The sequence below is a fragment of the Phoca vitulina genome, unplaced genomic scaffold (assembly GCF_004348235.1).
Source record: "Phoca vitulina isolate PV1807 unplaced genomic scaffold, GSC_HSeal_1.0 scaffold13, whole genome shotgun sequence".
Lineage (NCBI taxonomy): Eukaryota > Metazoa > Chordata > Mammalia > Carnivora > Phocidae > Phoca > Phoca vitulina.
In genome coordinates, this window is record NW_022589716.1 from 4,737,274 (window position 1) to 4,764,854 (window position 27,581).

A 27,581-nucleotide genomic window follows, 5' to 3' on the forward strand; every position below is an offset into this window, starting at 1 on the left:
TTATGCTTGCACACATCTGCAGACAAGGACTGGCATGTTGATTTGGTTTTGTTTTGTTTTCATGATCTAAGACTAGAGATAACTACCCTATGAGTAGATTGTCTGGAAATTTGCTTTATTCCTTTTAGTTGGTTTCAGGACCTCTCACTTTAAAAAAAAAATAGCTTTATTGGAAGTATATTGGGCAGACAGTAAACTCCACGTATTTCAAGGGTACAGTAGTATTACACATTTTGACGGTTTTTTTTTTTAGATTTATTTATTTATTTATTTGTCAGAGAGAGCACTAGTGGGGGGAGCAGCAGAGGGAGAGGGAGAAGCAGGCTCCCCACTGAGCAGGGAGCCCGATGCGGGACTCCATCCCAGGACCCCGGGATCACGACCCTTGCCGAAGGCAGATGCCTAACGACTGAGCCACCCAGGCGTCCCTTGACGTTTTTCTACACCCACAAAACCATCACCAGTATCAAGATAATGAACACCTCTGTCACCCCGGAAAGTTTCCGTGTGCCAGCAACCCTGCCCTTTCCCCCTCTGTACAAGTGAAACATACAACTCCCGTGAGATCAGCCTTTCCACCTCTAGGTAGTCACCCAGGAGAAATGAAGGGGTGTGTCTACCTTAGACTTGTACAAGAAAGTTCACAGAACCTTTATTCGTAATATCTCAAACTGGAAGCAGCTCCGATGTCCATCAACAAGTGAATGGATAAACAGATGGTGATATATTTACTGGAATGCTACTCGGCATTGTAAACAGGAATGAACTCTTGTATTTGGTTTGAGTTGAAGACCCCCATATTTAAAGCAGATTTGTCTTTGTTGTATTCTGCTTGATTTGTATTAAAATGGATTGCTTTTCATTCTCTTAGCAACTCCCCCCCCCCCCCTCCGCCCCGCGCCCCTGGAGGAAACTAGCCTAATATTAAAAAGTTGGTTACAGATGAACCATAACAGGGTGTAAGTTGCATTTGGATCCTTAAAAGTTGAGAGCTTGTAGTCAGAAAGTACAGTACGGTCTGGCCTGCTGCAGGACTTGGTCCTGTAATGCCAGGTAGCCTAAACACCATCGTGTGTAGGAAATGGTGTCGGTGATGGCCGTGTGGGTTTGTTTAAGATTTTTCACAGGCAGGGCCAGTGGAATAGAGGAAGTAGAGTTTAAAATAGGAAAGGACAAAGCCCTCACATTGGCTGCTACACAGATGGAAATTCTTTCAAATGAGGCTTAAGGCAATAAAGATTAGTTCCTGGAAAATACAAACAAAACAAAACAGAACACCGCACAGAAAGAAAACTGGTTCCTTCGCCAGGCCTGGTCAGCTCCTGGACGGTTGTACGTCCTCCTGCATTGTTTTCACTGTATTGTTTGTGGGAGGGGTTACTGTTTCCCGAGGCAGCCCCTGACCTCCAGCACCCGGCTCGCTTGCCTGGGTTATCCCTGAGTTATCCTGGTGTTCTCCTGAGGAGCCGCAAAGTGTGGTTTTTGTTGGACTCTGGTTACAAAGTTGCATCTGCTCTGAGTAGTCTGTCCCAATCCTGATTTTACCCCCTTTATTTCTTATTTTGCAGAATGAGAAGTTTTTTTTTCCTCATTCTCATTTTTTTTTTATATGGCATTCTAACAACAAAAACAAAAATGCCCAAATGTTAAAGTAGTTTATTTTTTTTTTAAGATTTTATTTATTTATTTTATAGAGGGCATCAAGCAGGGGGGAGTGGCGGGCAGAGTGAGAGGCAGAAGCAGACTCCTCGCTGAGCAGAGAGCCTGATGCGGGCTAGACCCCAGGACCAAGAGATCATGACCTGAGCCGAAGGCAAATGTTTAGCCAACTGAGCCACCGAGGTGCCTTTCCTAAAGTAGTTTATTTTAAACAGTTTCCTGGAAATGTTTTATTTAAAATGTATTTCTTGTACTTTTAGCTAATATATCTTCTTTACTATGTGTCAGATGTTATTCTAAGGGCCTATCAAAAATGAGCTTATTTTATCCCCACGACAATGTTGTTTGATTTCTGATATTATCTCTGTTTTATGAATAAGGGAACTGAAGAACAGAGAGGATGAGTAATTTGCCTAAGTTCACACAGCCCAATTAGCCTGGTTCTGTAGACCGGGTTCCTGACTACTATCTACATTCTGCACTATGTTGAATGTAATAAGTTAGAATTTATTATGATTTTCTTGTGTAAGTCAAACTGGTTTTACAGCAAACCTTGTGAGCATAATATACCAGTGAAAACAGTTGCAGTGAATGTGTCAGGACAGCAAAACACCTATTCAGTAGCTGGGCAATCAATGTGATGTCAAATTTAAGCACTGCTGAGGCTGTTAAAATAAATAGGTTTGTGTTTTTTGTTATTGTTTTTTTAGAAGCCTGCATTTCATCTGCTGTGGTTATTTATAGTTTTTAATTTCTTCTTAGGCATGTCACACCTGAAAAATTTTATGTGGAAGCTTGTGATGATGGAGCGGATGACGTACTTGTCATCGACCGCGTGTCCACAGAAGTTACCCTGTCAGGTATTTCTCATCCGGGGGCAGAAGCGGCCTCGAGACAGACTCTGTACCGCAGTTGCAGTAATTAAAATAAACGACCGGGGGTATATCTGTGTGTGGCTCTCTGAGTCTGTCTTATAACTTTGAATTCCTGCCACCTCATTTGATTGTTATGCATTCGTTTTATGCTTCCTCCTTATTCTGAAAAGGAGGAATGATCTTGAAATTTTTACTATCTGTAAGGATTTAAAAACATAATTATTTCTTTATTTCTTCCCTTATCTGTACTTTAACAGGATCGGTTTTATTGAGGTCAGTTCCTTTCTAGCTGTGAGACTTAAGGTATTTGAGGGTGAGAAAGTTGTTTGAGCATTAAGTGTGTGGAATTTTAACAGCAGCTTTAGTTTTTGAAAATATTCATGACAGGGTAATTTAATAAATGAAAAATTATATATATACACACACACACACACATATATATGTGTGTATCACTGACTAAAACTTGTGTTGTAGGCAAATAATGTTCCTAAGCTTTATTTGTCTATATGTTGTCTGTCTCTCCAGTTGTATTTCGGTTTTGCTTCTCAGGGGTGTAAAAAACAATTTTTTTCCCAATCATATGGAACACTGATTTCTGATTAGATGTGAAATAATTGTGGTGATAAATTAATATACCACATGATATCACATTTAGAATTTCATATTTCATGTGTTTAAATATTCCCCTCTAGACAGAGTTCTCTGTATTTAAGTACAGTATTTGAGTAACCACAGAGTAGGAATTCAGTAAATGTAAATACCCTCTGAATGGATAAAGTGAAATATGAAAATATTTTGAATAGGATAGTAAAATATAAGAAAGAGATGGCTGTAAATTTCTATTTTCTTAGTTACCTGCTTATTCTGGTAAGTACCATATAGTTTTCCTCTGACCAAATGGAATTAGAGGGCTGTTTTGGTTTGATAATTTGGCATTTCCTGTGTCTGTTGCTTGGTGGCTGCTCTCTCAAGATAGCTGGTTGGTTTTAACCAATGTTAGGGCACTTCTAAAGTCTAGTAACACTACTGCTTTAGACCGTGTTGATACAACTTAGTGTCTTATAAAAGCTTTAGCATGGATGTGTTTTCAATTATTTTTGGCCTTTCAGTGATACTTACTTGTAGGTAGAGATTGCAGACCCACTAGAGGCGACAGTGCTAAAGGTCACCAATAGTTTGGATGTAAAAAGGACACCAAGTAGTCCTCAGTGGACACATGAAGAGATACTTTGACCTGAAGCCAGTGGTGATGAGGGGCTGACTCACTCACAGTTGCTCTGCTAGTTTTTTTTGGTTTTTTTTTAGCCGTTGGGAATGCAGACCATTGCCACGGAAAGAGGGATTTTTTTTTTCCTTCCATGAAAAACTAACGTGTGTTCTTAGGAATTATCAGTTTTATTGTTATTATACTCCAGTTAATGTAACTTAGAGCTCCATCAATAAATAGTACATTTAAGTTTTTTTTTTTTTGGGATGGGGACTGATATTTTAGTACATTTTTATCAGATGATCTCGGTATATTCAGGATTTTCTCTAAGCTTTTCACTGCGCTGGCATTCCCATTTGTCATGTTCGTTAATTGTGGCATAGCATTGCTAAGTAAATTGAACCACTGAGAGAAACAAAAGTGAACTTCAGACCTTATTCGGAATTACTTTATTCAGAATAACAGGACTGCCTTTAAGAAACCGGACTTGGATTGACAGCAGCGTTTCAAAATGAGTTCTAGGATGGTAATTAAACTGTGAAAGAAAAATTATATAGCCACATAAGCCTGGGAGCCGTGAATGAAACCATGGAGCAGCTTTGTTGCCCTGTAGGCTCTTCGGGAGGTCCATGCCTTGTGACTCCGGGAGAGGGAAGAGAGGTGATGTGGGTGTCTGTAGCAAAATCAGCTCATTTGATGAGGACTCCTACCCTCCCCACTTTGGGGCATTATTCCCTAGAGTTCTACAGAAGGTGTTTTGTGAAACACATTGACTTAAAGTTTAACAATTGTGAAATGAACCCTATAATCAAAGATACTTTTTTATTATTAAGGGCATTATTGGTAAAGTCAAGGTTAATGGTGGTGCCTCCCTGCACACCTGCGTTTCCTTCCTCCCTCATCCCTTGGGTCTTGCCTCCATTTCCCACATTTGTAGAGGTGGATGGGCAAGTCTCTGTTTGTGTTTCCTTAGTTGCATGTTGGTATTAAATTCATGCCCTCCTCCCCATTAACTTTCTAATTCTCTGAAATAGATGCGGACTTAGTTTCTGGCAAGAGGTTGAATAAATGTGGTTGAAAAATGACCATAGAAGTATCCCACGATTTACTTGATGAGGATGCTGAAGCATGTTACTTTGGGCACCTTATTCTAGACAGGCAGAGGCCTTTATATGTCACATGGACATCTTTATTTTATATTTTGCCAAAATGGAGGTCTAGCACTAGATGAAGGACTATTGCTTTCTTAGAACAAATCATGCATATTGATTTTCAAGTAACTACGGAAGTCAAACTAAATCTCCTTTTGTATCAGTGAGCTTTTTCTATGTGATTTTTCTTTTCCTTTTTTTTTTTTTCTTTTAAAGTCAAGAAAGATATTCCTCCTTCAGCTGTTACAAGACCAATATTCGGTATACTGGGCACAATCCATCTGGTGGCAGGTAAGAAAAAATAAGCTAAGATGGGCAAAGAAGGTAATGAAAACGACACAGTATAAAATGAAGGCATACTTCCTATCATGCTTGAGGCAGTAACTGTAGGTTAGATATTTGTCACTAATTTCTAAAAGTGACATACTCCAAATGACAAGTGGTAAAATCTATCAGCCTGAGGTTCTGTTGAAAAAAGTTTGGTTTTTGGTTTTATTTCAACTGAAATCTCTAGTCAACTAGACATTTCTTCATAAATTCTAAGAGTATTTAAAAAAACATTTTAATGCACTGATGACCCAGAGTATTCTATACCGTCAGCCCCATATTGAGGTTGAATATAACCTGGTGCGTCTTAGAGAATGTTACCTGGTTCTGAATTATTAGGAAGGTGATTTTGTTTATCTAGATTTCATTTCATTGAACTTAAAAAAATTCCTGTAATATCAGGCAGTGTGCTAGATGCTGAGTTATGGAAGATGCCAGGCCCTTTTTTTCCCCTGCGGTTTACAATCTAGTGAAAGATGCATTTAAGTAGTAAATCACTGTAGTACGGTGTGACAAGTTCCAGGAGAGAGGTGTACGTAGGGAGACTTCCAGGAAGGGCACTTGTGGGTAGAGCCTTGAATGGAGCTTAAGAATTAATTTAGTGGTAAAGGCTTACCCTGTTTTATTTGTGGGAGGCGGCGGCAGCTAGGATCACGGTTGGGGTATTATTCATAGTACTGTGATGCCTTCTTAATTCTGGACAGTTCATCTTTGTGATTGCGGAGTTGTGGTGACCAGTTAGTTATACTGCCCCAGCACATTTCTCTACCACTTAAAATGACATGGAGGCCATAGGGGTGGCGTAGACGGGACATTACCTCTCCCGCAGTGGTCAGATCTCATGACACATGATGATGCTCTAAGCTACATGCTGGGAAATGCATTAGCAGAGGCCTGTGTGCCTTGGGGATGGCAGGAGAGAGAAAGAAGCATTTTCTGGCTTTACTTTGCATCTGCTAAGATCACTGCTTTTGCTTTTGTTTTTTTGAGAAAAGATTTGACCTTTCAGTAGGAACTTTTCTAAATAATGCGCTATTCTTTCTATTCATAAATCCTAAGGTTTCCTTTAAAAAAAAGTCATGGGCCTTTTATCTGTACGGCACCGTGCGGTCTCACTCTGCTGCCTTTGGAGCTTAAACGGTGCCAAGTGCTACTGTTGGTTTTAGAGTTGCCTCTTTTATATTTATGTTGTGTGTGGCTTTGCTTTTTGCAGGTAATTATCTAATTGTTATTACCAAAAAGACAAAAATAGGTGAATTTTTCAATCACGTAATCTGGAAAGCAGCAGATTTTGACATCCTTTCTTATAAGAAGACGATGTTGCACTTAACTGATATTCAGGTAAGAACTGGAATCACTTATTAATCACAAAAGCTGACGCAGTCCCATGGGGGCGGCAGCTGGGGCGGCAGAACGAAGGTTGGATGGATTTCTTTTTTTTTTTTTTTTTAAAGATTTTATTTATTTATTCATGAGAGACAGAGAGAGAGAGAAGCAGAGGGAGAAGCAGGCTCCCAAGGAGCAGAGAGCCCGATGCGGGACTCGATCCCAGGACCCTGGGATCATGACCTGAGCCGAAGGCAGATGCTTAACCATCTGAGCCACCCAGGCGCCCTGGACGGATTTCTTTTAAGCCTAATGATTTCAACAGCCCAGCAAGCAAGGTTCCTCTACACACCTTTACACCTGGCCAGAAAACGTGCTTTCTAAAAGTCCTGTATTTATTTTATTGTTCTTGGTTTGCTTTTTTAAAAACTGACTCAAGTTCTTAAGTTTTGAAATTTCATATGTAGAGAAAAGGACAAACAGAAAAAGCCCCAGTATTCAGCAACCAGAATTAACTTCATACCCTTTTTGTAAAGAAATAAAATATAGATACCTTTGAGGTTCCACTGATCCCATTTCATTCCCTCTTTGTCCAGAGAAAAAGTTTTCTTCGTGTTTGCCACATTGCCCCAGCGGCTGCCCCCCCTTAGCACGATTCCTGTACGCACAGCTTTTAGTTACCCTTGTTCAGGTATTAGGGAATGCAGTCCCCCAACAAAGCGGGTTCAATTTCAGTTACCATGGTATATGAAGTCAAGTATTAGTGCAGCAAGCTGGAGGGCAAAGGAACAAAAAAGCATCAGCTCTTGAAGGGAAGTTTGCATTGAACATGAGTGGGGTACGGAAGTTGCGGCTGACCCTGGGAATGCCGGCCCTTGCCCTCCACAGGTCCGCAGCCAGGGGTCTTAGTGAGGGTGAACTTCTCAACATTCATGATGAAGTGGTTGTGATGAGAAGGTTGAAGATGTCCCAGAGGAAGTGATACCAGTGACAGACTTCACAGGAAAGGAACTCTCTGGAGTATTCCATGACTTTGAGAGTGCCAAGGATAAGGCGTAAGGATAAGATATGACAATTAGGGGCACCTGGGTGGCTCATTTGAGCATCTGACTCTTGGTTTTGGCTCAGGTCATGATCTCAGGGTCCTGGGATCAAGCCTGGCATTGGGCTCCACGCTCAGCAGGGAGTTTGCTCATGCTTGCTTTCTTTCTCTCTTAAATAAATAAATAAATAAATAAATCTTTAAAAAGAAAAGACAGGTGTATGGCAATTGGCCAGGGCATAGAAAAGATACTCCATAGATCAATATATTCACCCCTATAAGACATGATATTTAAGGCAATAAAAATGGTTGTATTTATTTACTAGCCCAGTATTATTTGCTTGAACAGTTTTTTCTTGATTGCTCTACTTGGTTGTCAGGCCATGCAACTAATTTTAACATTGCCCACTACATGTGCTTTGTACCTTTTGGTCTAAAATAAATAAATACATGTCTGAGCCCAAATTAAAAATTGTGTAGTATGTAGATTTGTAACAGGTAGATTAACATATTAATCATTTGATAATCATTAAACATGACCAAGCATTATCAATTGTTTCTTAAAGCAAGGATAAAAGTAAATGTCCCAGTATTCATTGGGAAGGCCAGCTAAAATGATTATCAGAAAATAAAGATAAGTATTATTTTACTGGACTTTTCTTTTTAATCTTTGCATTTTAAAAAAGAATTTAATTCCCATCCAGTCCAGTAAAGTTTCTTAGGAATGAGGATGGTATTATTCCCTTGTTATTTCCTTGCTGTGTTATTGGGCCTCTCATGACTTTATGTTTTTCACTTGTCAAATGAGCGTAATTAACACTAAACTGCAAGGTTTGTTGTGAGGATGAAAGAGAGTCTCTAAAGGGTCTGGCATGTGGGAGGTCATCACCTAAGGCGGTGATGTTTTGTTAAAATAAATTTCTGCCCATTAGAGAAAAACTGAAGGATACTAAAGGCCAGGAGTTCTCTCCCATCAGTTAATGTAACAATACCCCATGCTGTCGAGTGAACCTCCTCCGTGGGTCAGGAGCTGGCCTAGGTCCTAGGGAAATGGTGACACCCTCTCTGTCAGTCCTGTGCCAGTGGCATTTAACAGGGCCGGCCGCTTACACATCTGGACAGATTCGGTTTCAAGTATGAGACAGACTGATGTTTTCCTCCCTTTTGTTTACAGTTACAAGATAATAAAACTTTCCTAGCGATGATAAACCACGTCCTGAATGTGGATGGGTTTTACTTCTCAACGACATATGATTTGACCCATACTTTGCAGCGGCTGTCGAACACCAGTCCAGAATTCCAAGAAATGAGTCTCTTGGAAAGGGTAAGCTTCGTCTTCAGCTATTTTTACTTATTTTGGTTTGTTTTTTTTTAAAGGGACATATCTCTATGTCATCCATAAAAATATTTATTGATTTTTTGCAATCCTGGCTATGTCAGACTCACATGTGGGGTTGAAAACACACCGTGTTCTCAGTGTCCGTCACAGTTGCAAATTTAGGATCCCAGAATCTATATGTGTGACCCAGACAGGACTGAGAACCAGTGGTATAAGAATTGAGAAATCTGTCTAAACAGACATGCTGAGGGGCGCCTGGGTGGCTCAGTCGTTAAGCGTCTGCCTTCGGCTCAGGTCATGATCCCAGGGTCCTGGGATGGAGCCCCGCATTGGGCTCCCTGCTCCGCGGGAAGCCCGCTTCTCCCTCTCCCACTCCCCCTGCTTGTGTTCCCGCTCTCACCGTGTCTCTCTCTGTCAAATAAATAAAATCTTAAAAAAAAAAAAAAAAAAAGACATGCTGGTAGTTTCCTGGCTTTCAGTGCTCTGCAGTATAACAGTTATTAACGTTAACAACATAATTATCCTTAAAAAATTAACGTGCCAACATGCAATATTCTTTCTGCAGTGGTGGTATTTATAGTTTTTACAACGAGAAAAGTAAGAACTTACTGATGTAAGAACTTGAAAAATATTGATTTAAGGTGGGGTTTTTTGTTGTTATTTTGCCCCCCCCGCCCTTTTTAAATATGAGTGTGTCTTTAAAACTAGGTCTCAAATGATATCATCCTAAAATTCCTGCTGTTCAGGAACCTGGATAATTGCCGCCTGGATATTTTAGTAACAAACCTTAGATGTGTTTAGGGGGCAGACAGAATTTTAAAGGTTGCTGTCTGTTACCTGTTAGGCTAGACCCTATGAAATTGCCAGTAATTGACAATTTTTGACTAGTAAAAACGATAATTTCATATGGTTCATCCTAAATCAGTATTTTAGTTGACTGGCTCTTTTAAGATTTTATACTCTAATCTAGTAAAATTATATGTAGACTTGGATGCAAATTTAGATGTAAGCTAAGCAATCAAGCAATTTGGCTTTTAACTACAGAGACAGTTGCTTTTTTTTTTTTTTTTTTTTTAAAGCAGTTGCTATGCTGCATCTGCCATTTGTTTATCAAATGTCTCCTGTCTCATTGATGTGTAAGGCATTGAGTTTGATTATGTAATGACGACTAATACGTGCGGGCGATTGGGAGCACACACCTGCACTGGGAAGTGTGCCCCGAGGCTGGTTGTGGCTGCTCCTGGGACTCAGCTGGGGACAAGCATGGGGGAGTGGCAGTCCGTGTGTTTTGTAAACAGAATGGAGAGAGTCGGTTAATCTCCTGTGTTGTTGAGGGAACGTCTCCTGTATTTATAGTTTGAAAGTCAGAGATGCCCTCGGCAGTTACTGTAGGGGCTGCCAGAGGCCATGCGGAGGTGTGTTCTTTAGGTGACATCGAGCCAGTGAAGAATTCCCAGCAGACAGGAGACAGGTCACGTTGGAGAGCTCTTGCTGGCAGCATGAGGGGTGGGTGGCAGGGGCAAGGCCAAGACTATCCGGGGAAGCTGCCCATAGTAGTTAGGCTGGATTCAAGTGCTAGTTGGGGCCACGGGAGCAGGGACATAGGAGAGGGGGGTGGATTTGGAAGGAGATTTAGGACTTAGCAGTTGACTACAGATAAGAGGAAGACCCCAGGGCGCCTGGGTGGCTCAGTCTGCCTTCAGTTCAGGTCATGATCCCAGGGCCCTGGGATCAAGCCCCACATCGGGCTCCCTGCTTGGTGGGAGACCTGCTTCTCCCTCTCCCATTCCCCCTGCTTGTGTTCCCTCTCTCGCTGTGTCTGTCTTTAAAATCTTTAAAAAAAAAAGACCCCAGAGGACTCCCAGGTTTCTGCCTGGGCCCACAGCACTGGCCTGAGCCAGTGGGACAGGACACCCGGAGAAGGGGCGGATTTGAGGGGAAGACCTGTGTGTAGCCACCAGGTGGAGACATTGATTGTTGAGAGTTTTCATCTGTAGAAACTCAGGTTGGCAGGAGATACTTGATTAATTTTAAATCTTCTTCCTCAGGCAGATCAGCGGTTTGTATGGAATGGTCATCTTCTAAGAGAACTTTCTGCCCAGCCAGAGGTAATGGACACTAAATAAAACCTACTTATTTGTTACAGTCCAAGTTCTAATTGAATAGATATGTAAAATGGCTGCCTAATCACCAGGGATTTTGGTAAATACTTCTCATTTAACTCAGTTTATAACTTACAGGCTTTGATAGGTTTGCCTCCTCGCATTGTTCTGGTTTGAAGAAGCCCAATTATTTTACTCTGATCTCCCATGGAAGCCTTAAAAAAGAAGAAATACTTACATAAAAATACATTGCTTTCTGTGAGTAAGAGAGAAGGGGTCTTGGTCTGTCAGTAGTGGAGAAAAAAATGAGGAGCCCCAGGAGGTCCCCGGGCAAATGCAGAGCTCTGCATTTGTCCTCAGTTACCCAAGAGAGACATGCATGGATGTCATCATCTTCCTCTGTCCTTAGTTTGTACAAATGAGGGGGGAGCAGGGAGGCCCAGCCGAGAAGCATAGCATATCAAATCTAGGTACATGGATTTGCTTAGTGTCTTTATTTCTTGTCATTTGCTTTGCTTCTTTCGGAAAAGTAGTTTGAGCTGCAAACAGCTCGCATGGGAGTCTTTTTCCTGGAGCAGTGAAGTTGCTGTAGGCAAAGAGTGACAGGGAGGGAGGTAGACGTTTGGCAGCTTCATGCAGTTTTATTAGTGTTCCAAAACCTGAACACTTAAGCCCAACTGATTGCATCACATGCTTAAATTGTGTTTTAATTGGAAAGACCAGGGTACGTGAGAGACATTTAAAAAAAATAAGTTACCCATAAGCTTGATACCTTGTTGTATTTGCATGTTACCTCCATAACACACAAATATTTTTATATAGTAGAAGTATGTTTTATGCAGTGCTTCTTTTTATTTGAAGAGCATGTGTATTCCTCAATGTCCTGTCTCTCTCCATTTCAGGTCCATCGGTTTGCGCTCCCAGTATTACACGGCTGTATCCTTTCATGGTGTCACTCTTCAGTTGCCTGGCAGTCCTTAGTCCGGTATTAGTACAAGGCAGACTTAGGAACAATCTCAGTCATATGAAGAGAGTGTTTTAGAATTAGTAGAAATTGCTCTTGATAACAAAATCAAACCCATTAACATAAAATCTTAGAATACTGGTTATAAATACCCCCCCCCCCTTTTTTTAAATGAACTCTTGAGACTGAATTATTCTCTCTGTTCAAGAGTTCTGGGGCTGGTGGTTTAAAGAAGGAGCATGCAGACTGTGTTTTGTATTTATTAGACTTTGTACCAGTAAACAAGAGTAGTTTGAACCTGACTATTGAAAACTTCCCCTTTCCCTTAAAATAGTTAGATTCAGGAACTAGGGCGACCAGCAACGTGGAGAGGAGAGTTATAATTAAAAATCATCCTTGTCATTTGAAATAGCCACAAAAAAAATGGGAATAGATGGTACACAAAGAATAATGCTTAGGGCAGGGGGAAAGTCCGTACAGATGCAAAACAAATAGTCATCATCTAATTGTAAGTGCATTTTAAGAACTTACCACAACAGAGAAGCCGAGTGAGCTGGCGGATAAAGGACAGGTAGCTGACGAGCGCCTGTAATCAGCACTGTGCTCTCCCTGCAGAAACCGAGGTGATCTTTGTATTAAGAACCCCCGAGAAGCTTATTACAGAAACAGTCTGTGATCTCTTTGTTCATTATGTTGATAGGATTTCTTTAAATTATTCTTGTTATACTTAAAAGCAAAAAAGTACGGAGGAAACATTTTTCACATTTGTGGGAGAATAAAAACCAGAAACGCTGGGAATAAAAGCTCTTGTTTATTCTGTATCTCCCTCCCCGCCCTGGAATATTTCCAAGTTCTCCTAAGACTAAAATAAGCAATGAATTTAGGTAGTGCTTTAAGGGGTTTGGGCCAATTTTGTGTGTGTGTGTGTGTTTCCAAAATGAGCTTGTGAACGGACAGTAATATTAAATGAGTTTTGGGACACCTTTTCTAGGCGATTTTAGAAACAGGCTATCCATTCATTTAGCTTTCAATCTAAGCTTTAAATAAGCCTCTGGCTAACATAGTTTCAGTGTTTGATGTATACACGGACCGGGAGATGAGCAGGAACAGAGGCCTCGAGGCAGGAGCATGCTCAAGCAGCAAATGTGGACAGGGAGAGGTGGGAGTCACCTGAGGGAAGGAGCCGGGTCTGGGTTTTGCAGGGCCTTGTAGGCTCTGTGTACTGTAACTGTGATGAGAAACTTGGGATTCGAATAGAGGCTTGGCATGGTAAGACAGGCTCACTCTGACAGCGGTGTGGAGAACACGCCAAAGGCGAGCATAGGAGGATACAAGGACTAACGATAGAGGCAGTTGTTGTAGTTAGGTGTGAGAGGTGGTGATGCCTGGGGCCAGGATGGTAGCAGTGATGGTGGTGGAAATGGTCAGGTTCCAGACCTGTCGTGAAGGTAGAGCTTACAGAATTTTCTGACAAATTGTACATGGGGTATGGAAGAAGGGGGCTTAGTACGAATCTAAGGTTTCTGACCAGAGTAAGTGGAAGGAAGCCATCCATCGATGCGTGGAAGACTCTGGAGGCGGGGGTGAGGCCAGAGTATCCGGAGTTCCATTGGGACAGCTAAGCTTGAAATTGCTCTAGCTTCCAAGATGAGATGTCACAGAAGCAGATGGAGTAATGGCATTGGAGTTTACGAGGGAAGGTCATGTTGCAGACATAAAGTTGAGAGTTGTCTGATGAGCACAGATGGCATTTAAAGCCACGAAGCTGATGAGCTCATCAAAGGAAGGAATGCATCTAGGGAAAAGAAAAGGCCTGGAGAAAGAAGATGGCCTGAAGGGAGTTCTAGAAGGTGAAGCCACAGACTGTAGGCCTCATTGAGGACAGAGTGGGGGAACCGGTGTGAATGAACCGCAAGGACAGGAGAAATGGTGACCCAGCAAAGGGCAGTGAGGAAGAGGGGAGCCACCCAAGGGAGGGTGGTGTCCCACAAACAAATGAAGAGACTGTCTGCAAGCACAGGGGGTAATCAGCTGATAAGGTGCTGGGTGGTTAAATGTGAACATTCGGCAGGGAAGTTATGTACCTGCTCCCCCGACTCTCCTCCCCAGATGGGGGAACTGATGAGAAGGGTTTGCAGAAGGGGAGAGCACAGTCACGTGCTGGAGTGATGTCCTCGAGTGTGCGACAGGTGGAGTCTAGTGCCCAGGTCCTCCTCCGCCAGGAAGGGAAGCAGACACGTGGATGTGGACGCCAGTTGATAGAGAGCTGTGGCGGGAGCACACGGGGATGGCTTTTATTTCCACAGAGGACCAGGAAACCATGTCAGTTGGGTGAGTGGGATGCGGGAGGAGTGTTGGAGGCTGAGAAGGTGTGGTATGGGCATCCAAGTGCGAGCGCGTGGCCCTGGGTGTAACTCATTGATAAAGACCGGAAGTACATCTGTTCACATGGTAAAAGTGATATCATGGTGATGGGCTGCTGTATGATTTTTATTTTCTTGTTCCTTCCATGCTTTCTGGATTCTTTAAAGTGTGTTTGTATTTCTCTTGTAATCCGAGGAAATGATTCATAAAGCAGTCACTCATATTCTGTGCTCCACTTAGTTCTCTAAGGGCAGGCTCATATCTTAGTCATCTTTGTGCCCTCGCCCAAAATAGGTAATGGGTGAATGAATGAACAAATACGGCCTTGGATTCTTCTCTAGTGCTGTGGGTTTTAAAGAAAAGTGAATTGGGAGTTCAGGATGAGTCATTGTTAGGTCTCATGATCCCAGGTCAAAGAGAAGGATGAATCATTAGAAATTCATATTGCTAATGTCCCTCAGTACCATCATTTTGAAAGTGATTTGGCATTCTCTTTTGAATTTACCAGAACTTCCCCTGTGCATACCCAATACGTTTATACCAGGGGGTGTTTGCAAAAGTGTTCACAGCACCACAGTTGGATGGAACCAACGCCATCAGTTCCATCAGAGAAGAGTCGGGGCTCTTGTGGTGTGGTCCTTGCAGATGGCACACAGCACCGAGGAGGAGTGGTCTACTGGTTCGTGCCGTCCAAGCGTGGAATGTACTAGTGGAGATAAACAAGGGCTGAAGCTTGTCAAGAATGTGGTGCTGTTTTTATAAAAACTCAAACATAAGCAAGCCATGTGTTTTGTTTTGTTTTTGTTTTTGTTTTTATTCATGAGAGTCAGAGACAGAGGCAGAGGGAGAAGCAGGCTCCCCGCCCAGCAGGGAGCCCGATGCGGGACTCAATCCCAGGACCCTGGGATCATGTCCCGAGCCGAAGGCAGACGCTTAACCATCTGAGCCACCCAGGCGCCCAAGCCACGTGTTTTTAAGTCGTGGTTGCCTATGGTGAAATTAAAAAGGCAGGAGTATGGTCTCCTGAGAATAGTTGCTGCTTCTGGGCAAGAAGACGGGATGGAGAAGTAACAGTAATTAGAGTCAGGGTTTTGGTACTGTTCTGAAGTTGAATGGGAGGTTCATAGATACTTAATTTTATCGTGCTGTTAATGCTCTATAATGGATGATTCAAGTTGTGTTAAGAAAAAAATGTTACGTATAAAAGATAAGCATAGGGCAAACCCAAACAAATTGAGGAAGGAAGAAAGATAAGGCCATCGAGACCGTGAAAGAAACCTTTCTGTTACAATATCAAGCGGTAAAGATGAAAAGTCAAAGTAATTCTTAGGAGAATTTGGCATTTCCTAATAAAATCAGATGATGAATATACTCCGTGACCTAGCAGTCCTAGCTCCTTAGAGCCACCTCCCCAAAATGTTTGTTTGCGGCACTTTTCTGCTAGCAAAAACTGGAAACAACCTGGACAGTCGGCTGGATAGACTGGTGTAGCCCGTGAATCCGCGCGGTGGGATAGAATCCAGCCCCAGCAACAAGGGAGCCCCAGGCACGTACTGCCGAACAAAGAGGGCAAGCCAAAAGACATATACAGTGTCACTCCTTTTAGGAATTTGCTCAGTGGCAAAACTAGAAAGACCAGCAAGGGAGTGGTGAACTGAGTGGATAGTGGTGAACTGAGTGGATAGCGGTCCGCGCGTGGAGGGCAGCAAGATGGGGAGGGGCGCCCGCTCTCGGTGCTCCAGAGGTGCCGGTGGTGCGCGTGGGGGCGGATGTGTGAGCAGGTTCAGTGATTTTTGTTACGATCAGACAATATTTAACCGAAATTGGCCATTTTAACCAATTCTGAGTGTACAGTTTAGAAAGTGGCATTACCTTCCTAATGTATGAAGAGCACCAAGCCATTTCTTTCTCCCCTATTGGAAATTCTCAATCCATTAAGCAATAGCTCCCCAGACATGGCTCTTTTTGTAAATATTTAGATACATTGTGTATTCTTTTCTATTTGTTATAGTTCCTAATAACATTGTTTTAATGTAAGAGATTTGCCATCTCCAGAGGCTTCCGCAGCCCTTCATTCTGGCCATGAGGTGGAGAGACCTGAGCCCTGAGGGTTCGCAGGGATCGAGCCCTCTGCATTGCTGAGCGGGAGTGAGCAGGTGGATAGTGCATACCTTTACTAGTTGTTAGGGAGATAGGTTTAGATTAAGAAAAGCTTTTGGGGGAGATAGTTTTTTTTTTTCATATTCAGTTTTACTTTTCCTGTTTCACGGACAAAGTAGAGTCAGAATTTGTTTCTGGATAATCCTTAAATCACAGTTTGATCTGTAATCTTCATGTGCACACGAACTGTTATCGCTGATTTATATTTGTAATTATACATATATTTTTGTGTTTTTTTTAATTGCAGTGGTCTAGCACCCCCCCTTTTCCATTTCTTATTTGAAGGCAAAACTACTTTACATTTATGTTTTTCATTCTAAGCACAGTTTTTTGGTGATGCAGGTAATGTTTTACTTTTAGAAAGTGGTTGAGGTTAGGGGAAGGAAATCATACTTTTAAAATAGAAACAATATAATGAGCCACTCAAACATACTGTCCGTATGTCATTATACGATTACTGACTTGACCAAACTTCACAGTCGAATATTACAATATTAAAGGCTTATGAACATTCATGAAGAACCCAAAAAGATTGTACATTCTTGGTTCATTTTTCTCTTTTTTTTTTTTTTTAAAGATTTTTATTTATTTATTTGACAGAGACACAGTGAGAGCAGGAACACAAGTAGGGAGAGTAGGAGAGGGAGAAGCAGGCTTCCCGCTGAGCAGGGAGCCAGATGCGGGGCTCGATCCCAGGACCCTGAGATCATGACCTGAGCCGAAGGCAGACGCTTAACGACTGAGCCACCCAGGCGCCCCGGTTCACTTTTCTCTTAAAGACGGAGTCATTCTTGCTAGGGTAAATGGGTTCAAATGTAATCTGGAAATAATACCTATGATTTCTATAAATGTTATATTTTTCTTAACATAGCTAAGTTATTACTATGCACTCGTGTTCTATTAATGGAAAATACTTTGACTGGATTCTCATCTCGAGGAGGAGTTGTTTCAGAGCTGGTGTGCGCTATTATGTAAGAGGTGAGATTAATTTTGTCAGCGTGATTCAATACTGGGTTTTATCTATCACTAATTAATGTCTTGTCATACGGTGACATGAATGTAACCTTTTGTATTTTACTTGTTCTCATTATCATTTGATAGCCTCACTAAATATTTATCTCCTGCTTCATTATAATAATTTGGTAGGTTTTCTGTGCTTTACTCCAGCTACTGTAGTTACATGGCAGATATTAATGAGACCCTATAGGCTGCTTCTTACTGCTTTAAGAGGAATTATTCATGTTGTTTGCTGGATGTCTGAAAGCCAGTTGAACTCAGTGTAGTTTCATATCAGAAACTCGTATCAGAAAGTATTTTCTTTTATTGCTCTCAGTTTCTTTGCATGCATAAAGCTAGACATTTGACTTTATGCCTTCAACTTTAAAGATTTACATTTTGAGTATTTATTCCCTAGGATTTGTACTAGCAACATGTTAATTTACTTAAACCAAGCTTTTTAAAATCTGCATTAAAAATTACTGGCATTATGAAAAGGAGTTTTTCTAACTCTTCCTGTTTTCTTTTTTTCTTTCTTTTTTTGTAAGAATAAAATCCTCTGGGCCATTAGATAAATTGTAGAAGTTTTGGGCCACAAAGTTGTAAAGGTTATTCCCTTATTACAGGTGATATAGCAGAAGAAGGACATTTTAGTAAGTGACCTGGCCAAGATCACAGAATCAGAATTGGAATTCGCGACTCCTTCATAACTAGGTTTTCTTGGATGGAGACATATTCTTAGTTAAATTTTTGAATAGGTAATGCATTCACATAGTTCAGGTATCAAGAAATATAAAGAGATGTACAATAAAAAATATTTTTGGGCTTTGGGCCCATCTGCTGCATCTTACTCAGTTGTTAGCTTCTTATTTATCCTTCCAGATCATTTTTTAATGCTTTTACAGTTGTGTGTTCTCCTCCCCCTTTTGTGGACATTGGTTGCATACTGAGCACATTTTCTTACACCTTGGTTTTTTTCTGTTTTTTAAATTTCATATATCTTGGAAATCATTTCATAAAGGTCTGCCTCCCCACCTAGCCCCTGCCCCCCGTCTTCTCCTTCCCTCCCTCCCTTCATCCCCACCCCCATGCACACCAATCTCACTCTAACTTCTAAAAATATTCCTTAATGAGAATTAATGGAAAGAACCCAAGTATAAGATGCTTCTGACAAGTAATTTTAGAAGGTTTTGAGAAAGCATTTCGTTGCCAATTTGACTCAGTAATTTTGTCCCCGTCACTATTAACAAAACCACCTACCTCACCTCAAAATGAGAAATAGATCAGATAGAAAGGATGTTAAGAAATATTTGAGGTGGTTAAAAAAATCTGTTGATTTATTTATGATAATTTAGTAATTTGAGTCAGGGACTAGCTTGAAAGTTGCCTCTGCAAGTTTTTCGTATAAAAGTAGATTATGTGAATGGGATTATAGAGGATTGCTTCAAATAATCGAAAGGACTAACCAATATTAAGGCTAAACACTTTAGAGCAGTGCTTTTCAAACTAGGCTTTGTGGGTATGTTCATGGAGTTACAAGAATTCTAGGATCATACAATTTTTGTGCTTTTATTTTGATAATTGAAATCATTATAAGCATCTGGCAGACCATTTGCCCTATTACAACAAAATATTGTTAACATAATGACCCACATTTCCATTTAATATTGTGTTTAATAGTTTTAACTTTCAAAATAGTATTTTTCAAACTGGGATCTATGGGCATACTCTCAGGGGTCCTTGAGAATGACTTTTTCTTGAAAATATTTTTCAAGTTTGAGAAACACTGTTTTAGAGGAATTGTGTATGTATAAACAATTGATACATTAAACAGCAACCAACTTCATCTGTTTATTAATAGGTCCTTAATACTCCGCCTTAAGCCTGTTGTAATGAGGGATCTTCTGTTAGCTTTCGGATGGTGTACCATGCGTTTGAAATTTATTTTTGCAAGGACTTTTCCACTAATTTGAACTGACTTAATTCTTTTCAAGTTAAACCGAATTAGTGAATCTCTGATGCGTTTCTCATGTAACAAATCTGGTTAACTTTGGCTTTTTTTTCGATTTAGGAATTGATTCTGAAGGCCATGCCGCCAACTTTGTAGAAACAGAACAAATTGTGCACTACAACGGGAGCAGGGCCTCATTCGTACAGGCAAGTGGATGTGTCTGTGAGGCAGCCAGCCAGCTCGCCTCCTCTGCTTCCACCATACTTTTCTGCCCTGGTGTTGAAATTTCCCTCCGCTCCCCTGCTTTTTAAAGTAATACTGTTCGTTGTCTACAATGTGGGTAAAGTTCCCTCAGAACAAAGCTACTCGATTAACCTGGCACTCACCTGCCCACATTTCCTGCCCTTGAATTAATTAAATCCCTACGGAGAGAGGAGGGGAGGAGGTCCAAGGGTTAGGGACGTGGAGCCACCTCTCCGCTTCACCCCCTTGACTTCTTCAAGGCAGTGATGATGGGACAGAAGCCAGGTTGTGAAGGCTTTACCCGCCTTGCACTTCTTTGGGGGGCAGTCTGGCTCTTGTTGCCTCCTTATGGAGTTCTGGATCACTTGCTGCCCCAGAGCAGTGGTGGCTCCACACATTTGTAAGTTCAGAAATATACTCGTTGGAGAATGAATAAAGCAGTTTTCTAATTTCATCATCATAGCGGATTATATAACAGACATAACTTATTAATTGCTTATAGATAAATTGGTTTATTTTGGAAGTTTAGGGGAAACAGGACTGTTTACTACCCAAGTAGTAAACATGTATATAAAATCAGGAGGAAAAGTCCTTTCCAAATGTATTCCCACAGAATCGGAACTTTAGGAGTAGGCATACACAGACTCCTTTTTGTAGTTGGTAGGTTGTATTTATGTTTTTTCCTTTGATGAGAAAAACAAGTTAATGTGTATGTTTCTTTTCATATTTCTCTCTTTTCTTTTAGACTCGAGGATCAATACCAGTTTTCTGGTCTCAAAGACCAAACCTCAAGTACAAACCACAGCCACTAATCAACAAAGTAGCCAATCATGTGAGTATCTTCTGTGCTTTTTTTCATTGGCTAAAAATAGGAGCTTCATAGCATTATAGTTTGCATGTGGAACATGTAGTTATTCCTCACGAGTTAGAATCCAGCATCTCTGCAGCCATTCTCCTTGGATCTGGCACCTAGTGAACCTCTGACCCAAAGGCTGTAGAGATGGCACGTTGGAAATGCGGAAAACTAGCAGATGATCGGACAGCATGGCAAATTCAGATTTTAGAGATCTTGTAAGATTTGCAGCTTCATGCTGTTTTAGAGTCTTTAGTGTATTCTGTTTGAGGTCGTGCTCAGATTTAAAGTATGGTATTGTAGCTCAGAACAGAATGGCTTATAATTGCTGCTTACTACATGGTATTTAGAATATCTTGAAGACCTGGTCCCAATCCTAGTGTCATTCTCTTGAATATACAAACAGGACATTTAAGGAGATACTTTATTTTTTTTATTTTAATAGAGAGAGAGATACAGCAAGAGAGGGAACACAAGCAGGGGGAGTGGGAGGGGAGAAGCAGGCTTCCCGCGGAGCAGGGAGCCCGATGCGGGGCTCGATCCCAGGACCCTGGGATCATGACCTGAGCCGAAGGCAGACGCTTAACGACTCAGCCACCCAGGCGCCCCAGGAGATACTTTAAAAAGTTTTATAAATATAGTGTAATTTGGTAAAGTGTGTAATTATTTTCTCTTTCTAGATGGATGGTTTCCAAAGGCATTTTGATTCACAAGTAATTATTTATGGAAAACAAGTAATAATCAATCTGGTATGTTTCTTACATGTTTCTTGGGGGGAACAAAACAAAAAATATGTAAAAAAAATATAACATTTACCATTTTAACTATTTTGAAGTGTGCAGTTCGGTGGCATTAAAGTATTTTACAGTGTCGTGCAACTGTTACCATTAGACCATTTCCAGAACTTTTCATCATGCCAAACAGAAACTCAGTGTCCACTAAACAGTAACTTCCTATTATCCCTCCCTCAACCCCTGGTAACCATTCTACTTTCTATCTATATAAATTTTCCTATTCTAGATTTACCACATAAGGGGATCATATAATACTGATTCCTTTGGGTCTTGCTTATTTCACCGAGCTTAAAGTTTTTAAGGACTGTCCACGTTACAGCATGTATCAAAATTTCATTCATTTTGAAGACTGGATAACATTCCTTTGTATGTTCCATATTTTGTTTATCCATTTATCTGTCGATGGACATGGGTTGTTTCTACATTTCAGTTGTTGTGAATAATGCCGCTCTGAACATTGATGTGCAGGTATCCATTTGAGTCCCTGCTTTCAATTCTTTTAGGGCTATACCTAGAAGTTGAATTGCTGGATCATATGGTGATTCTAGGTTTAACTTTTTAAGGAACCACTACTGTTGTTCACAGTGGCTACCTTTTACATTCCCACCGCAGTGCACCTGGGTTCCGCTTTCTCCACATCCTTGCCAGGATTCGTTTTGTTATGTTTTTGATTATAGCCATCTTTATAGGCGTGGAGTGGTGTGTCATTGTAGTTTTGATTTGCATTTTTCTAGTGACTAGTAATGTTGAACATCTTTTCATGTGCTTATTGGACATCTGTGTATCTTCTTTAGAGAACGGTCTACTCAAGTATTTTGCTCATTTTAAATCAGGTGGTGGTTGTTTTTGTTGAGTTATAGTAGTTCTTTTTATTTTTTTTATTTTATTTTTTTTAAAGATTTATTTATTTGAGAGAGAGAATGAGAGAGAGAGAGAGAGCGAGCATGAGATGGGGGAGGGTCAGAGGGAGAAGCAGACTCCCCGCTGAGCGGGGAGCCCGATGCGGGACTCGATCCCGGGACTCCAGGATCATGACCTGAGCCGAAGGCAGTCGCTTAACCAACTGAGCCACCCAGGCGCCCCTAGTAGTTCTTTTTATATTCTGGAACTAATTCCTTATTAGATGTGCTTTGCAAATATTTTCTCCCATTCTTTGTGTTGTTTTGATAACTGCTAGTTATAGGTCTATTCAGATTTTCTGTTTTTTCACGATTCATGTTTGGGTGGATTGTTTCTAGAAATGTGTCCATTTGTTTGGTTGATTGACTGCAAAATGTTCATTGAATTCTCTTATAATCCTTTTTGTTTCTTCAGAATCAGTAGAAATATCCCATCTGTCATTCCTGATTTTAGTTAAGTCGAGTCTTCTCTTTTTTTTTCTTGGTCGTTATAGCTAAGTTTATCAATTTTGTTAATCTTTCAAAGAACCAAGTTTTGGTTTCATTAATTTTTCTCTATTTTTCTATACTTTATTCTCTTTATCTCTGATCTTTATTTCCTTCCCTTTGCTAGCTTTGAGTTTCGTTTGCTCTTCTTTTTCTCGTTCCTTAAAGTGTAAAGTGAGGTCCTTGATTTAAGGTCTTTTTTTTTTTTAAATATTTTAATTTATTTGAGAGAGAGTGCACACGCACTTATGTGACCATGTGCAAGTGGGGGAAGGGGCAGAGGGAGAGGAGAGAGAGAATCTCAAGCAGACTCCGCTCTGCGTACAGAGCCCGACGGGGGGCTCTGTCTCACAACCCCATGAGATCATGATCTAAGCCGAAATCACTAGTTGGCTGTTCAACTGACTGAGCATCCAGGTGCCCTGGTCTTATTTTTGAATGTATATGTTTATAGCTGTAAATTTCCCTTAGTGCTGCTTTGGCTTTATTTTATAAGTTTTGGTATATTGTATTTTTGTTTTCATTTGTCTGTTTTCTAATTTCTCTTGTGATTTCTTCCTTAACACAATGATTGTTTAAGAGTGTGCTGTTTAGGGCTGCCTGGGTGGCTCAGTCAGTTAAGTGTCTGCCTTCAGCTTAGGTCATGATCCCGGGGTCCTGGGATGGAGCCCCGCATTGGGCTCCTTGCTCAACAGGGAGCCTGCTTCTCTCTCTCCCTCATCCCCTCACCCTGCTTGTGCTTTCTCTCTCTCTCAAATAAATAAATAAAATCTTTAGAAGAAAAAGAGTGTGCTGTTTAATTTCCTCATATTTATGAAATCTCTAGTTTTTCCTTATTATTGAGGGTTAACTTCATTCCACTGTGATTAGAAAAGATACTTTGTATGGCAGTTATTTTAAAAATTATTAAGACTTGTATTGTGGCCTAACAATTACTCTGTCTTGGAGACTGTTCCGTGCACAGTTGAGAAAAATGTATATTCTGCTGTTGTTGGGTGGAGTGTTTTGTTTATGTCTGTTGGGTCTGATTTGTGGTGTTTAGATTCTCTGTTTTCTTATTGATCTACCTATTTGTTCTCTCCATTACTGAAAGGGAGCTGTTGACATCTCCAACTATTATAGAAATGTTTGTTTCTCCCTTCAGTTCTTTCAGTGTTGCTTCATACATTTTTGGGCTCTGATGTTTGGTGCATATATATCTTAATTGTTTTACCTTCTTGGTGAATTGACTCTTTTATCACTATATAATGTTCTTCTTTGTCCTTACAACAGTTTTTGACTTAAAGTCTATTTTGTCTGGTGTTGATAGAGCTACCCCTGCCTTTTTTTGATTACTAACTATTTGCATGGAGTATCTTTCCATCCTTTCATTTCCAGCTTACTTGTGTCTTTAGATCTAAGGTGAATGTTTTCTGTAGCATGTGGTTGGATCATTTTTAAAATTCATTCTGCCAATCTGTGCCTTTTAATTGGAGAGTTAATTCATTTATATTTATTTATTTATTATTTATTTATTTTTTTTAAAGATTTTATTTATTTGAGACAGAGAGAATGAGAGAGAGAGAGCACACGAGAGGGGGGAGGGTCAGAGGGAGAAGCAGGCTCCCCACTGAGCAGGGAGCCCGATGCGGGACCCGATCCAGGGACTCCAGGATCATGACCTGAGCCGAAGGCAGTCGCTTAACCAACTGAGCCACCCAGGCGCCCCATTAATTCATTTATATTTAAAGTAATTACTTACTTGTAGAGACTTATTTCTACCATTTTGCTATTTGTTTTCTGTACATCTTACAATTTTTTATCCTTTGTCTTCCTCTATCACTGTCTTTTTTTGTGTTGAATTTTTTTGTAGTTATATATTTTGATTACCTTCTCGTTTTCTTTTGTTTATATTCTACAGATATTTTCTTTTTGATTACCATGAGGATTACATACAGTGTTTTAAAGTTGTAATATTTAATTTGAATTGATACCAACCTAACTTCAGTTTGCATACAAAAACTTGACTCCTATAAAGCTTTGTCCCTCCTCTTTATGTTATTAATGTCACAAATTACATCTTTATACATTTTGTTCCCAGTAACATAGATTTATAATTTCTTAAGTGCATTTGACTTCTGAGTCCTGTAGAATATTAAAAAAAAAATGGAGGTATAGATCAAGATTACACTAATGCTGCCTTTTATATTACCTTTAGAGGAAATCTAAATACCTTCATGTGGCTTCAGGCTGCTTTATAGCATTCTTTCATTTCAACCTGAAGGATCCCTGTTAGCTTTTCTTGTAGGGCAGGCCCAGTGATAATGAGCTCTCTCAGCTTTCGTTTATCTAAGAATGTCTTAATTTCGCTCATTTTTGAAGGACAGTTCACCAGATACAGAATTTTTGGTTTAGAGTTCTTTTCTTCCAATACTTTAAATATATCCGTCCACTGCCTTCTAGCCTCCCAAGTTTTCTGAAGTGAAACTGGCCTGTAATCCTATTGAGAATACTTTGTATGTGATGTGTCTCTTCCCTCTTGTTGCTTTCAAGATCCTTTCTTTGTCTTTCAGTAGTTTGATTAGAATGTGCTTGGTGTGGGTTTCTCTTATCATCCTTGGAATTGGGTGATCTTCTTGGATTTGAAGATTTATGTCTTTCATCAAATTTGGGAAGTTTGGGGCCATTTTCTTTTTCTTCAGTAAAGATCTCTAGTCCTTTCTCTCTTTTTCTTCTGGGACTCCCAGAATGGGTGTGTTGTCCCCTCCAGGGCTCCAGGGCTCTGCTCACTTTTCCTTATTCATTTTTCTTTCTGCTCTTCAGACTTGGTTAGTTCATTTGTCTCATTTTCAAGTGTGCCGATTCGATTTTCTTCCTGCGCAAATGTGCTCTTGAACTCTAGTGACTGTTTAATTTCTGTTTTGTACTTTTCAACTCCACACCTACTGTTTAGTTCCTTTGAATGATTTTTGTTTGTTTGCTGGTAATCTTATTTTGTTCATGTACCGTTTTCCTGGTTTCCTTTCATACCCTGTTTTCCTTTAGCTCTGAGCATATTTAAGACACTCGTTTAAAACCCTTTTTCTGATTAAGTCTTCTGCAGGGATGGTTTCTGTCAGTTTATCCTTTTCCACTGAATAAGCCTTGTTTGCCTATTTTTTGGTATGCCTTGGTGTTTTTGTTGTTGAAAATCAAGCACTGGGTGGTTATAATATGGTAACTCTGGAAGTCAGATTCTCCTTTCCCGGAATTTTGCAGCGTTTTTATTTTTGTTTTTGTTTCGATTGTTGATGGCTGTGGTAATCCCATTTGTTTTCAGATGTTTCCCAACCATTTTTGAAAAGACTCCCTTGTTTATGCTTACTGAAGCCTCTATTCTTTGGGCTCATGTTCAGCTAATGTTTTGACAGAGATGTCTTTGAATGCCAGGAACTGAAACAGACAAAGGCAAAAACCGAAAAAGAGAGAACAGCTCCATCTGTCAGTCCCTGCAGACTGGTTCTGTGCTGGAGCAGTTTTTCTCTGGTTAGGCCGGCTTGCTCAAGCGTAGGGGTCAGCCTGAGGTGAGGGCTCTAGGTCTTCTCAGGAACTTCCAGACATGCCTCTTGCCTGGGTGTGCATGTGGCTTTCTAAAAGCCTCCCTATACATGGCTGCTTCTGAATGTCCTAATTTCCCAGAGTATCACCCCAGCTTCTTCTGCAGCCTGTAGATGGTCTATTTTATGTTTTCCGAAATCCCCTGCTCTACGCGGCTGTTGGTTTGTAGCCCTTTGTAGCTTGTATGAGCTGTGTCCTCCTCTTCCCCTGCTTGTGTTCAGAGTTATGTGAGACAGAGACAGACAGACCCATCCTTCAGGTCAGAACAAAACATACGCAGTAACTTGCAGATAAGGTCTGGGGTTCTGTCTCCGGTTTGAAGAGGTGAACTGAGAACCTGGTTGCTGCTTAAGACTGAGACCGTCACTGCCCCAGGGATGGAGTTGGCAAGTAAAAATGTAAGGGCAAGTAAAAATGTCACAAAACTGTCCTACAGTTTTGAAGATACCTTTTTTTTTTGATCGGGGATTTGCTTCATTGCTTTAAACCTTTGATTGTTTTCCAGAGCTCCTACAAAGTTGGCTCAGACAGCTTCCGTTGTTTTCAGTGTTTCTGTGCGAGAACAAGAGCTTGGAGCTTCCTGGCCCACCATTTTGCTGATGTCGCTCTTTCCTTTTAAAGGAACTTAAAAGAAAGCTGTGGTGTTTTTACTTTTTTACAGGTGAATCAGAAGGGCTCAGAGAAACCACTCGAACAGGCATTTGCAACAATGGTGTCTTCCTTGGGCAGTGGAATGATCAGGTACCTCCCTAGAAATCTGCGCAGGTCTTTTCAGATGAGATGTGCACTTACATATCCAGCCATCCCCCCTCACCCACGGGCATCCGTTCCCAGACCCCCAGTAGATGCCTGAAACCACACATGGTACTGAAGCCTAGGTATACTGTAATTTTCCTTAGATACACATACCTATGATAAAGCTTAATATATAATGTAGGCACAGTAGCAGATAAACTGATAATAGAATAATAACAGCAATAATAGAATAATTAAAACAATGTGCTGTAATAAGAGCTATGTGAATGTGGTCTTTCTCAAAATACCTTGCTGTACTGTAGTTGTGTGTCTTGTGATGATGTGAGGGATAGATGCCCACGTGATGGAGTCAGCCCAGTGACAAAGGCACTGTGACAGAGCATCAGGCCACTGGCAGCCTGGCCCCATGTCAGGAGGAGGACCATCTGCTTTCAGACCGTAGTTGACCCCAGGGAACCAAAGCTGTGGGAGGTGAAACTGTGGAGAAGGGGACTACTGTACACACCAGTAC

At 40.8% G+C, this 27,581-nt stretch overlaps 1 protein-coding gene across 2 annotated transcripts in view; it reads left to right on the plus strand.

Moving 5' to 3' along the window:
- Window positions 1-27,581, plus strand: part of SACM1L (SAC1 like phosphatidylinositide phosphatase) — a 59,121-nt gene that overhangs the window by 16,379 nt on the left and 15,161 nt on the right. The window contains exons 2-12 of one of the 2 annotated variants that reach the window (XM_032412577.1): window positions 2,422-2,519; window positions 5,109-5,183; window positions 6,433-6,560; window positions 8,762-8,911; window positions 10,975-11,034; window positions 11,931-11,964; window positions 17,393-17,494; window positions 19,584-19,669; window positions 20,452-20,538; window positions 21,240-21,308; window positions 26,976-27,055. In XM_032412577.1, the coding sequence (XP_032268468.1) occupies window positions 2,422-2,519; window positions 5,109-5,183; window positions 6,433-6,560; window positions 8,762-8,911; window positions 10,975-11,034; window positions 11,931-11,964; window positions 17,393-17,494; window positions 19,584-19,669; window positions 20,452-20,538; window positions 21,240-21,308; window positions 26,976-27,055 (969 nt within the window). Of the gene's footprint in view, window positions 1-2,421; window positions 2,520-5,108; window positions 5,184-6,432; window positions 6,561-8,761; window positions 8,912-10,974; window positions 11,035-11,930; window positions 11,965-17,392; window positions 17,495-19,583; window positions 19,670-20,451; window positions 20,539-21,239; window positions 21,309-26,975; window positions 27,056-27,581 lie in introns of those variants that run through there. The other variant, XM_032412578.1, reaches the window with a different exon arrangement.